General features: G+C 37.6%; 1 protein-coding gene across 8 annotated transcripts in view; it reads right to left on the minus strand.

Moving 5' to 3' along the window:
- LOC113068300 (protein 4.1-like) overlaps positions 1-14,111 on the minus strand; it is a 47,004-nt gene that overhangs the window by 4,756 nt on the left and 28,137 nt on the right. Inside the window, exons 12-20 of one of the 8 annotated variants that reach the window (XM_026240992.1) lie at positions 13,633-13,877; positions 13,268-13,342; positions 11,977-12,015; positions 9,613-9,675; positions 6,596-6,766; positions 1,637-1,765; positions 901-999; positions 518-598; positions 146-262 (exon numbers count right to left, since the gene is read on the minus strand). In XM_026240992.1, coding sequence (XP_026096777.1) covers positions 164-262; positions 518-598; positions 901-999; positions 1,637-1,765; positions 6,596-6,766; positions 9,613-9,675; positions 11,977-12,015; positions 13,268-13,342; positions 13,633-13,877 — 1,001 coding nt within the window. In that variant the 3' untranslated portion in view covers positions 146-163. Of the gene's footprint in view, positions 1-145; positions 263-517; positions 599-900; positions 1,000-1,636; positions 1,766-5,187; positions 5,454-5,994; positions 6,049-6,595; positions 6,767-9,437; positions 9,486-9,612; positions 9,676-11,976; positions 12,016-13,267; positions 13,343-13,632; positions 13,878-14,111 lie in introns of those variants that run through there. The other 7 variants (XM_026240995.1, XM_026240993.1, XM_026240994.1 and 4 more) reach the window with 7 other exon arrangements.

Here is a 14,111-nt window from a genome sequence, read left to right on the forward strand (position 1 = left end):
GCTTTCATTTTTCCAGTGTTTGGCTTATATTGATCATAATTGAATAAAACATGCTGAGTGATGATCTCTCTAGCTGTAATCACTGACATGAAAAGCTTGCATCACCGGTCCAATAATGAGTCAGGTTGTGCAGGAGGAAACTAACCTGTGTGTCATGCAGGAGTTACTCAGGGGTGATCTCTGTTTCCTGATGCACCACCACTTTAGTCACAGACATGTCAGGGTGCTGCTCCTTCGCCTCCTTTATCGCCTGAGCAAGAGCCTGGAGAGCAGAGAGGACAGTTTTCAACCAGACCACTAAACTTACACATTTAAAGGCCCCATGAAATCACAATCGAAGTTTTGTGGCTTTTAATCCATTCTTGTCAGCTTTGTGGTCTTATATATCTGTTAGCAGATATATGCAATTAATTGTTCTCTTTCAGGAAAATAGACCGATATTGAAGACATAGTCTATGGAAATCTTAAAAAGCTTTTTATGAGAATGTCATGGTTGTTAACTGTAGGTGCATTTCACCTTATCATGGTCAATCTCAGTGTCTCCAGTGATTACGATTCTCTTCTCGATACGGGTCTCTGAGATCCCGCCTTTCACCGTCTGAGCAGAGAAAGGGAAGAGAACGAGAGAATGAGAGAGCCAGAAACAAAGTGAAGTGTATATCTCATCTGTGCAGTACAGCAATTCTTGACTAACTTTGGGAAGATACTATGGAATGGTGATATAAACTGTAATTAACAATGGCTTTATCACATGGTCGCAGCCTCTTGGCACAATTGTGCCCTTCTTGCAGTCTGCAGCACAAGCAAATCAGTTGTAAGTTGGATATTTTAAAGTTTTTTTGCCATTCCTCTTTAAGAGGCAGACATTGCAGGATCTTTTGTGATGGTGTAGGTTTGTACCTTGGTGATCTGGGTTGTGGTGGTGGTGCTGACGGTCTCTGACGTGATGGTCTGAGCACTCAGCAGCATCCCAGACTCCTTCTCTGACATTGTGTTGGACTATAAGCAAACAAACACACATGTGCTTACAACACTCTTCCATTACATCTCTCATTTATTGCTTCCATCCAAAGCTATTTCCTACAGAGCCCCAAAGGGGACACTGTCATGGGGCTGGGGGGGGCGTTTTTTTTTTGAAAGAATTAAAAAAATAAAAGCCCTCATTATTACAGCAGTGGGACCTCTGGTGTGCTGGTTAGAAACTCTTTTAAAAACTGGCCTCGGGTTATATAGTAGAGCTCAAAGAGAGAAAACGAACAGATCTTAATGACTAGCTAAACTCGCTCAGAAAATGACAGCACTGCGTCAGATTATAACAAAGACCGAACACATACAGTACAGAAGGTTATGAAACTGATATATTCTGTTCTGAATACAGATGTGTGCCGATACGTTGCACTGCTACCAAAGTCCTATTAAACATTCAATATCAACCAATGCTTGATTATTAGTGTTTGATTATTAACAAAATCCCTACTACTGGGTGATGTGGTAATCAACATCTATTGATGCTGATTTATTTTGCATCCCAGTTAATTTTTCATTCTATGTGCGGCATATGGAAACACTGGCTCAGCAAAAGACCAACCAAAAATGATGTCAGCAATGAGGTTGATTAAAAAAGCGCCTCGCTCACCTGTGCAGACTCATATGTGATGGTCTTGGTCTCTGTATGCACAATGGGGATGTCCTTGCTGGTGATTTCGCTGCGAAGGGAGTTGGTGACATCAGAAATGGTGATTGTTTTCGTCTTCACCACAGGAGACTGTGAAAGGGGTCAAGACACGGTGGAGAGTGAGAAGAGAATCGCTTTTCTCACTACATTAACTTCACCTCACACAGAGCGCCTAGTGAGACTTTCAATGGTTGGGGGGGGGGGAGCAATGGGCTAGAACAGGTATAAAATATAGCCACTTCAATGATTTCTTATGTACTTTATCACCCTTTCCAATCAAATCATTTTCTTTAATGGTGTGTAAAAGAGTACAAATCTCTATTGACCGTATTTCTTAAACAGTAGTTGTATAAATTTGCCAGCCAGCTGAGTTAATATTAAACACAGAGAAATGTGTGCTGAAATTAGTGCTGTCCAATTAATCAAACATATCACAATCACGATATCGATTACAATTAATCTATGATATCGCAATTTTGCTGTTGACTGATACTGGAGTAATACAGGAACGATTCTCAGCTACTTCTGGATATGCAGCCTAAGAAAAGATGGCATGATATTGCTCACAAAATAAGTATATTAATGTAAATTACCAGGAAAATAATTGAAAATAATGATTTCTGTCATAATCAGTCTCAGTTGGAATGAAATTATGTTTTAGAGAAGTGCGTCCCAGTGGAGCAAAATTCATTAGGAAGCGCCACAAACGCTCCTCCATTAAGTGTGTGGAGTGTTTATTCCAAAACCACATACTGTACATCCTCATGACTGAGAGGACCTGAATGAAGCCTTTATCTCGCCTAGAAGCCCATCGTTCAACCCATAACTCTTGGCTCAGATATGCAGATTATGCATTTCAAAACCATCACAGACAGGATTTAGCTTTTTCATCTTGTATCTACAAGCGCTACGAGCCAAAAATAAATTGATTTAGAAACATTTAGCACAATGTAAGTCAAATATTATTTTCATCCAATAATGGCGATGTCAGGTTGACAGATGATGATGGGAATGACAAATTCAATTGATTAATTATGAATGCTTTGGTATATTAGATATACATTTTCCTGTCTTCTTATGAGCAGCAATAAAGCATTTGCAGTTTGTCTGGAAATAAAGATAATTTGCCTGTAACCAAGAAATCACAAAATATATTGTGCTTATAGATGACCATGACAGGAACATAATTAAGAAAATTAGATTTGCAGTGGATATGGTTTCAGAGTGCACAATAAAGCAACATTAGGGAGTTTCAGATATTTGAGCTTGCAACTTGAAATGAATAGACTTTTATACACCTGAAACTATTTCACTATTTTTACAATTTATTGATTGTACCTAGGATTGTCTTTATCATGGAATGGACCTTTGCCAGAGCAGATATTTTATTGTGAATGTGTTGGCTTTGATAAATCATTATGTCCTATTAGGACAACATAGTGCTTTTGCATACAGGGTTTTTGTGTCACAGGATGTAAACTGTTTAAAACTATAAACTACATCAACATCCAATGTGAAATGGTGAAATCATTAAGAGTCCCAGAGGAAATAGGAAGGAAGGATCTCATCCTCTCTCTCTCTACTTATTGTTTTATAATCCAAATAAGATTAGTCTGAGAGTGGCTGCTGTCTCCCTGATATCTATTTCGTTTCTTTCACTGTCTCTCAAATAAAGACAAGCCACCACATCATCAGCGTTAAGACCAGCAGGCTGCTCAACAGGAAGGAGACATGGGTACTGCTGGCAGAAACGTGCCTCTTCCTCTGTGGACACGGCATGTCCCTGAGCCTCAGTTTCTTTTTCTTCATCACAAACATCATCATCATCGTCATCCTCCTCCATATGCTGCAGCAGTGGCAGGCCTCCTGGCATGGGTGCCCACCTGACCCTTACCTGCTGTCGCCTCGATGTGCCATCTCTGTGCAGGGCAACAACAGGACACCAAGAGAGACACAGAACAATGCACAGACATGTGGAGTGGGGAGAGACATAGGGAGAGATTGATGAGGGGTAGTAGAGATTTCTGGGTAGGTATGAAGCTCAAGATCTGAGCTTAGAGGATGCCAGAGTGGTTTAAGTGGGCCATATGGATTGAAGCAAAGACCTTGAGGGTTTTTATGGCATTGGTGGATTGGCATTAAGATTGGCAGCAGACATTGTTTTGGCAGTGCAATTATCCATCAGTGACAGAACAACACCATAAAAACCGCCAGGGTTTGGGTGGGATGGGTCGCTTAGAGAAATCCTCAGAGGATCAGGTCAGTGGATGTGTCTGTCACAGAACTAGACTCGGTCATTGGCTAGATCAGAGATTACTACTTCCGCAAAGAATAAACAATCATTGTTCACTAACGTTTGGAATTGGTTAAATTGTTAATGTTTTTCACAATGTTCGTTTCTGTTCAGTTCTTGAACACCAATTATAGTTTCAATACAAAACAGTGAACCTGAGTCAATCTGAGTCAATCTGTACAAAATAAATTTTTCTAGTTGAGAGTTTGTGGTCTGAATCGAATATGATAAAAGATTTTACTGTTCTTGCTGACCAATTGCAAAAACACTCATGGACTCAAATTAACTCATGAGTCAGTCTAATGACTGATTAACTGAATTGGTAAACGGTGAATTTCCCATACAACGGTGTGACTCTGCTTAATTACCATACCATCATTGAAGAAATTAACCTAGTAACTGTCACCTATCTGTTGTCCATTTTATTTGTTCCTTTTTCAAATTAATATCAGATTATTGTTTTAAATAATGAACATGGCATCTGAGGAATACTTCGGTATTTTTGTTGTCCATAGTTTTTCTTTATTAAGCTATGTTTTATCCAGTCGCAGATTCCCTCTTACATCATACTCAGGGGTTTGTGGGGTACTAGAACAATTACTGTTTGTACATGTCTACATTACATTCAAGCTTTAAAAATTGTGCTTTAATTCTCTTGACTAACTAAAATTTGTATAAACTACATATGGACTGAAAGTTACAGACTACACGTTACAGTCTTGCTTATTTTGCTCAAGATCTATTTCCATGTCATACTAACTATGCTTCTATTAGCATGGAAAAGATTTGGATACAGTTATTTTTGCACCTGACCTTATTGAATGTGAAATTTATGGGAGGAGATTATTAAAATATTCATGCAATGAGATTTACTAATGTCTGCATTCAACAGATTACTGGGATTTGCAGCATTAATTAATGCTCCAAAAAAGCACATCTTTAAGCAGATGGTAAATTGTGTTGCTCTTGGTAGATTGTGTTGGTCATTATGGAAATGATCTGGCTGTGTCTGTATTCTTTAATTTGTGCATTGTCAGTAAATCAGCCACGGAAATTTTCACTCCCAATAATTTTTAGATGGAATCAACACCAAAATCTTTCCATTCCTTACAATATCCTAGAGATGTTCAGCACTGGAAATGTGCTTTTAAAAACTATAGATAAACATAAAAGACACTGGTAAGTTTTGTTCCAAAGTGAAATCTTAAATACAAGTGCACATTCATCTCTCAGAGAATTTGAGAGAATGAGTACAAACTTTATGTTTTGAATTGAAAGGAGTGTGTGATATGGCAGTTTAGTATTTCAGGTCTGAGACTGATACATGATGTAGTAGGCCTCAGCAGAAGAAGGCCGTGGGGCGAACAAACGCGCCCCTCTCTGGGCGCTTCTAGACACTCCTGCTTGTGGAGAGGAGGAGGATCGAGATGGAAATGGAGGTATGGATGAAATTGGAGGAGGAATGGACTGCGATCCAGGACAAGACTTTGCGAGGAGAGAAGGTGAAGAGTAAACAAAGGGAAGAAAAGGACAGAGAACCAGTGAAGGACAGAAACAAGAGGAAAAAAGAGGGAAAAGACAATGAAATGAAGAGGAGGAGGAGTCAGTTTTTTTTAATGTTTGCTTTTCTTATTTTCTTTTTTACAACTTACTTTTTTTATACGTTATTTGGTTTTTCAGCGAACTAACAGACTCATGCAGCTACATTATGTAGTGTAATCCAGCCATGCGGTCAGCAGGTCAAAGCAGAGGAAAGCCAGCAGTAGCCATTCAGAAAGCAGAAGCAGTAGTAAAGGGGCGTGGCTTTGGGAGAGGGTGTGGTCAGTGGGTCTTTAAAAGCCACAGGCATTGAGCAGATTCAGAGAGAGAGGAGACCTCCTACTCTGACTGGGCCATGGCCACAGCATCCAGCGGCCATTTGTGCTTCTGTTTGTGTCATTCTTTATCTACATAAAGAAACACCAGTCTATTCAGGGGTGGTTGCTGCACAGCCCTGGCAGTAATGACCAAATGAGAGTATGTTTACCTCTGATATACCCCCCGCTACTCTGTGTAAGGGTAGGAGAGGAGGCGTCTTCACCTGTGTGCACATGTGCCCACACACACAAACACACACTGAAAGCTTAGAAAATAACTGCTTATTCAGATAGCACGCTACATGAGCAACATTCTGATTAAAAAAAAAATATTACAATAAATTGATTCCATTAATAAAACTCATAATCCCTACCAAATGCAACAATTTATTTTTTTTTAATTCTTTGATACACGTACTTTCCAATTCTGTATGACTTATTTTCTTCTGTGAAATTTCTACTTCTTTTTTTGTGACTTTTCAAAGATTTTTGAAAATCCAAAGAATTTATGCCACTAAATTGGCAAACTTTGGAAAAAACAATCATTAGCTCTTCCCCAAAAGTGGCCATTATATTGACATGAGACCGTGTCAATGAAACTTTGTTTCAGTTCACATACTACACAACTAAATACCAATAGATGGGCAAAGTTACCTCCATTTCATAAAACCAGCAATCTATCATCAAGACGTCAGTCTTTATCTTCAACATAAAAGCATACAAAGGCTCTAAATCCAACAGTGAAACATAGATTTTAACCCCAGTACTCACGTCGGGCTGTTTCTGGCCGTTGATGCTGGCAGTGCGGAAGGGCGAGTGGGTGGACAGACGCTTGTCCCACTCGTTGGGCCTCGACTCGGGCACCGACTCCATGAAGCTTCGTTTGAGCTCGCTGATACTGGTGTGATGTCGCATGATCTCTGTCTGTGTCTTATCCACGTCCTGGGAGAAAAAGAGAGGTCCAGGCAGAGAGAATGCAAACCAAAAAGGTCAAAAGAGAAAAAGAAAATGAGGATAGCAGAAGAGGAATTTGGGAAACGATAGCAAAATTTAGATAAAAAAAAGAAAGAACACAGGAAGATGAAGGTCAGAAATCAAGAGGGAAATAACCCAATGAAAACATCTCATTAGTAAGCTGATCTGACATAAGACACTGTTTTACCCCAAACTATCTCAGGGGCGTCACATCTAGGGTTGGAAATCAAGTATTTTAACTGTATAATTTCAAGATGTTTGGTTCCATTAACAATTCTTGAATGTCAATAGATTCAATCTAGAGTTGGTTGAGAGGTTGCAGTTTAACAGAATCGTTAAGGAACCAAAATCAGTATATTTCCTGTGATCCCCATCCTTAGTTACATTATTTACAGTCAAGTGAATGTCACACACAAAGCCATTCTACTGGCCACAAAGACACAGATCTCTCCTTTCCACGTTCACAGTTCTCTAACTGCATTTTAGTTTGTGTGTGTATATATATATATATATATATATATATATATATATATATATATATATATATATATATATATATAAAATACTTGCGGTCTAAAATATCAATGGATCTTTATTAATTTAACTACAGATTTTGGAAATAAACCAGACCTGTGTCTTAGTGCCCGGCAGAACTGATCTGCAGGAATGAAACACTCTCATGAGAAACCAGCCCTCATCATCTACAGCCGATTTCAGACAGACAGCTGACACTAGAAAGACAAGAAGTTTGTCCGTTTCCTCCTTACATCATGGCCTAATCCTCTTAAGCAATGTTTCGGTTGCAAGCTATAAAGGTTTCTGCATTACATTACAGGTTAGTAGGTTGAACCTGTTATGTGGCAAACTGATAGCAAATGAAAAGGATTGCACTAAGACAATATGGTTCTGTTCAAAACTCTAGTGAGCTGCCAAACTAGACCAAAAACAAAAGGCAATTCAGTAATGCACTGTGATAAGGTTTATATATATATATATATATATATATATATATATATATATATATATATATATATATATATGTATTAAATTATTGGGTCTGTAGTTTAACAACAATAATATTTAACAAATGCTAATATCAGCTCTATATTAATCGATGTAAGTATGTTTTTGCTGGAGCTCACTTAAAAAGCTAGTCTGTCAGGCAGCTCACTATGGTTAGTAAAAGACAGAATTTTGGATTTTCAATCATTAATGAACTCTTCTAAATGCTACTTTGTTATTACAGGAGGAGATAGATGAGGTGGCGATCATGTGAGCACTTCAGCAGTTTTAAGATTAGATAAACTGTTCAAGCTACAGAGCGAACAAAGCTTGGGATCAGACATGGGTCAAATGACTGGATTCTGATCTCTACACATGCTGTTTCACAAATTGGTCTATACCTATGCAAAACTCGTGCACTAAATAAATCATATGCTGTCATAATTCACTGCAGCATATGATTAACACTGTTTAAATCTTAATATAATGATAGTGTATGTGATGGAGACAGTGTTATGTGATATATGGTTAGACGCAGAGGTCAATGGGTGTATGAAGGGGTTAATATCACAGAATCCATCTGGTTTTCAGACTCATCAGACCTCACAACAGTGGAAACAGCCTTTGTAGTAACTACAGTATATGTAAATATATGACTGGGACAGACTGTATAATATATAACACTACAAACAGTAATATTATAATCATGGGATCTGATAACAAATGAAATTATTGAGCTAAATGTACAGCAAATGATTACATATTTGGCTAAACAACAGAGTTCAGTATAGTCATGGGCTTGTCACAGTATGTTTAACCCTGAGTCACAAAATCCTGGTTCAGAAGCAGGTCTGCACCTATTGTATAGTGCTAACCCCAATCTCTGGTGCCAAACAGTGTGAAACAATGTGGTAGAATGTTACAGCAAGAAGTTTAGCAATTAAAAACCAATCTTAAATTAAACAATTCCCTGATTAAATATCCATGCTTCGTACATCTGCTGTGTTTCGTTTCAGTGTCACAGGAAACCATTAAAATGTTAAATGGTGACAGAAAACAGGTCATCTAGATATAAGAGACAGTTTTATTGCTATTTTTGTATATTAGCAGATTTATGTGGGGATAATTTCACAAGTGGACAGTTCTGTACACAGTTTACTTGTCCAATCGATAGTATAGATCTGTTTAGCCATGACATAAATTTGTAGGCCAAACCACAAGGCTAAATCTATTGTGAAATCTGTCTTCTCTGGATAAATGTAACAATTCAGGGTAAAGTATGAACTACGTGATCAGGGAACAAAGATAACTCAGGGTTATAAAGGGGTTATTCATTCATTTTAAGTGTGAAAAGCCCATTATAAATATTATGTTATAGAAGAAAGCTGGAACAGGGCAGGCACAGAGTTTACTGTTAAAATTAAATAAAAGGCGTTCAAGAGCCTAACATGCTTAAAAATGTTTTATTTTTTATTTTTTATGTGATCCAACTACAGGCTACATGTTTAGATCAGCTCAATTTTGCATTCAATTATATATCTAAAAAAAAAAAAAAAAAGCAAAAAACTAAATTCCCAATCATATATTTAATAAAAAGTGCTTAGCAAACAGAGAATAAATAGAAGTGAGTACTTGCATTACAGTTAGTGAGGTAAATAGTGCATGCCAAGCCTTTAGGGTTAAGCTAACAAAACAAAACACAAAAGAGAGTGCAGTGAGAAGAATGAAGAAAGAAACAAGATGAAACAGAATTTCATGCAGTGAGACATGCAGTGGCAAAAACAAGACATTTCCAGAGTTTCCATACAAACCTCCAACATTAAATTGCTATGTCTGATATAAAGAGTTTCACCCTCAATTTTCTTAGCTCTTTTCTGTGAAGAACAGGAAAAGAAATTGAGTTGGCAGTGTTTGAGCGTAGAGAAAGTCGTGAAATGATTCTTGGATAATTTTTTTAAGTTTGATCTGCAGTTGCATCCAGTGTGTGGGACATGGAGGGATGGACACAAATCAAATCTGGATGAACCGCAGCAGCCTCAGCTAGACAAAGTGGAGAGGTCAGAAGTCAGGGCCGACTGCAAGGTCAGGGGTAATTGTGCATTGGGTAAAGTTATATAAATTGTAATGAGATCAAGTTAAAATAAAGCTCCTCTTCCCCATTATTGGTGAAACACTGTGTATTTGCTGTGCAACTCTCTGGTGTTATCAAAACCGCATCCTCACCCAGCAACACTGGCTCAACTTCTGTAAATCTTGTCTTGTTATAAGCTGTATATAAGTGTCTTTGCTCTTCATTTTGTGATTATCTTCAGTATGTAAAACTACATTAACAGTAAAAGGGTTTGGACATATGTTACTGAATATTAATTTCTGGTGGTCTTAGCTTTTCATCTAGTGAAAAACAGAAGTGTGCTTATTGTATTGAATGTGCATTTGTAGTATATCAAATCTCAATATATATAATACAGTCAATGTATGTTTAGGAACAGTTCTGTATGTTTAGGAAAACACTCTAATAAGTTCAAATTAAATTGTACTATTTTCAATTTTGTTAATAATCTTTTATTGTGCTCATCTGAATTTTAGTACCAACTCAGGCCCCACATACAAGTGATAGTGTCTTAGACACATGGAATGTATTGTGTGTTATAGCTTTATCTAGTTTACGGTTCTGTATAAAAATGTAGACAATTATTGTATAGTCTAGGTCTGTTTGAAAGGTGTTTTAAATGGTTTTGAGAATGACAAACTGTGTGTGCTGTCAGGCGAAAGCACATCTTTAGAGAGCTAATCCATATTAGAAAAGAGACACTTTGCTCTGCTCTCTTCTTTTTCTGCCAATGTTATCTCTACAAAAGCATTAAACCAGACAAGATCTGCAATACTTTTGACACTCGCAAACTGAGGAGGCATTCACCTCTTCCCTCCCACATCGTCCCTAATGGCTGACAACTTTGCCAATTTTTTACAAATACAGTAACAATCAGCAGCAGCCAATTCTCAACACTACAAACTAACAAACACCCACAACTTGCATGCAAATCTCTAGAGGTCTCTAAAGTTCTCCTCTCCAACCATCCTACCACCTGCCCCATTGATCCAATTCCATCCCATCTTTTACACGGCATCTCTCCTACTCTTTAACCCACACTCATATCCATCTTAAATGGATCACTACGTACTGGCACTTATCCCAACACATTCAAGCCTATTTGAGCAACCAACATTAAATACCAACCCACCTGCAGACTAGTCTCTTTTCTCCAATTCACTGCGAAAACCTGACCAAGATGTTTTCTTCTTTCTTCTCACAGAACAAGCTGCTGGACAGCAATCAGTGAAGATTTGACTTGCCTGACTTGATTACAAAGTGGACATTCAACAGATACAGCCTTGACTAAAGCCTTTGTGGGTGGAAAGTACAGTATATAATCCATCCTTATTTTGTTGAACTTGTATGCTGCCTTTGACACTGTCTATTTTCTAACCTCTCCAACTCGGGCATCACAAACAAATACAGAGAGGCTCCTAAGTCCTACCTTACAGGCAGATTCTTCAGGGGATCATGAGGTATCAACTAACCATAGGGGTACCACAGGGTTCGGTGCTAGGCCCCTGCCTCTTTTCAAAATATATACTACTGGGATCATCCAGGATGAGGGATTTTACAGGAAAACAGGTATGTTCAAACCTCTGACTGGTAGTGTATATAAAGGGCAAACATATAATTGATTTAGTTCTGCAGTTCTGTTATACATTATCAATATGTTTTCGTTGACAGATCTAAAAATTTGAACAAACATTAAATGTGAAGTTTAAAATTAAAATTTTCATATAAAATATAATGCATGCTAGAGTAAATGCCCCAATGAAATGCAAATTAAAATGCAAAGTTCATTGTACTTCACTCATAATGAACACTTTCCTCATTCCGTAAACCTCAGTTTGTACTGACTCACTGTCTCTGCCTGGAATAGGTACAGTTCATATCTGGCAGCTACAGTGTTGGTTGGTACAGCCAAACTCATACAAATGCAAGCAAGATAACAGCCAAAGCAGATGAAAAAAATTAAAAATAATAAAATGATCTGTTGTAAAACATGGGCAATGAGGAGATGATGAGTACAATGGCATCGTCATCATGCTGCGATACCCGTCCGGAAACGATCTCTGACCTTCCTCATGCGCACCATCTTTGTGTCCGCCCGTGGCGACTGTTCAGACCCCAGAGGGGAAGGAAGAGAGCACGTAAGTGTTCATGAAACAAACCACTTTGCTACAAAAAAACTAAAAAAAAAACATTTATGATGGTTTCCATTTCTTCAGTTGTTCATTTATGTCTTATAGTACTTAATATTAACATAACATATTTAATTATGTCATACAATTATAAGATAACTAACAAACTGGTGAGATTTTAAAACATTTTCGCCTTAAATCTTTTATTGTCATAATATTTATGTAATGCACATCCAGCTGGTTGTTATCACAGAATAAACCCTGACGCGAATACTGCTATTGCTGCTTTCGGAATCGATCCTTTGCTAAGCCCCACCTTTACATTACTGACCAGTCCAACACTTATTTTTTTACATTTTCATTTTATGCATTTGGTAGACAAGTGACTCACATTACATTCAAGGCACAAGACTCTCATGCTCACCAAAGCTACATTGTATGATCAAAAATACAGTAAAACAGTTATATAGTCAAATAATATGGCAATCTAAATAACAGTTTTCTGTTTCAGTATATGTTAAAATGTATTTTTATTATTATCTTATTATTATCAATTTCGGAAACATTTTTGCCGCTTAATATTTTTGTTATTTTTTTCCTGAGGATTCTTTAACGGGCAAAACAGATATATTTTGTAAGATTGTCTTTACCATTACCTTTGATCCTTTTAATGCATCTTACTAAATAAAAGTATTAATTTCCTTTTTTTATTTAAACTGTGCTTACCCTAAACTTTTGCATGGTAGTGAATTAAAAAGCATTATTTATCAACATTGATAATAATCCTAAATGTTTCTCGTTCATCAAATAAGCATACTAGAATGATTTCTGAAAGATCATGTGACACTGTTGACTGGAAATTCAGCTATTTATCCTGCAGGAAGAAATTACATTACAAGATTATTTTACATTTTACTGCTTTTACTGTATCTTTGATCAGATACAGTAAATGCAGCCTTGATGAGCATAAGAGACTTCTTTTAAAGACAGTGAACAATCTTAATTGTTGCAAACCTTTGACTTGCGTATGTGTAATAAGGTACATTAATGTTAATAACATAATATACTTAAAATACTTATTTTGCATATAAACAAATAAATAAAAATAAATTGGTGGAGCTTAGTGAAGGGTCAGTTTCTTTTGTATATAATAACATCTTAATGAACCTAAGGTAAATCACTGTTGTACATGCTCTTATGTGATTGGCTGAAATCATGAGCACAAACCTGGCTCTTTCTCTCCCCATTGGTGGCCATCACCAGCGGGGCATCACGGTGCCGTCGTTCTCGCCGGGCTACCGTCTGCAGCAGCACAGAGAGAGTACACATACTCCTGCTGTCTCACACAGACCTTAATATCATGGCTGCCTTGCATTTGTGGTCACAAGTAAAGATGCTTTTTGCTGCTAATTTGCGCTTGTTATGCCAGTTTAGGTGAGAATAATCCTTGAGGCTTCTTATTTTATTGCTGTCTGATCACTTAGTCCAACAATTCAACAGTCAAGCAGGTTTATAAAAATAGTTCAAGGATCAAAAGATTTGCCTGAATTGTGTTTAAGTTTTCCTGAAAAGCTAAAGTGTGTGTGTCATACCTTGACTTCAGGTGTGCCTTCTGCTTTGGTGCTGTGTGTTTTGGAGCCATCTGTCACATGGGCCTCTGCCTTCACCTCACTCTTCCTCTCAGTGGAGCGTGGACGGCCCGTGGGCGTGGACGTCTCTTTACGGTCAGTGCGGGCGGCAGATGCCATTAGGGAAGGAGCCACATCACCTGGAGAGATGGGAGATATGATGGGAGCGCTGACTGGACGGGCGTTCTTATCCGGAGTCGAGACCATGGCTGTCAGAGAGATTGTTTGGGACAGAGGAGAAAGAAAAAAGGGTATGTTACACTAATGTGATGGACTAAAAAAATCTATATTCACATTACCATATTGTAGAGAGGGTTAATCATATGGGTTTTTTCTTCAATTAAACCAGTTTAGGTGTTTGCTGTGCATCTCTGATAAGAAACATGGTAAATTTTTTAAGGCAAATAAACATAGTAATACACATTCATTATTATATGAAAATT

This window comes from Carassius auratus, linkage group LG44F, assembly GCF_003368295.1.
Source record: "Carassius auratus strain Wakin linkage group LG44F, ASM336829v1, whole genome shotgun sequence".
Lineage (NCBI taxonomy): Eukaryota > Metazoa > Chordata > Actinopteri > Cypriniformes > Cyprinidae > Carassius > Carassius auratus.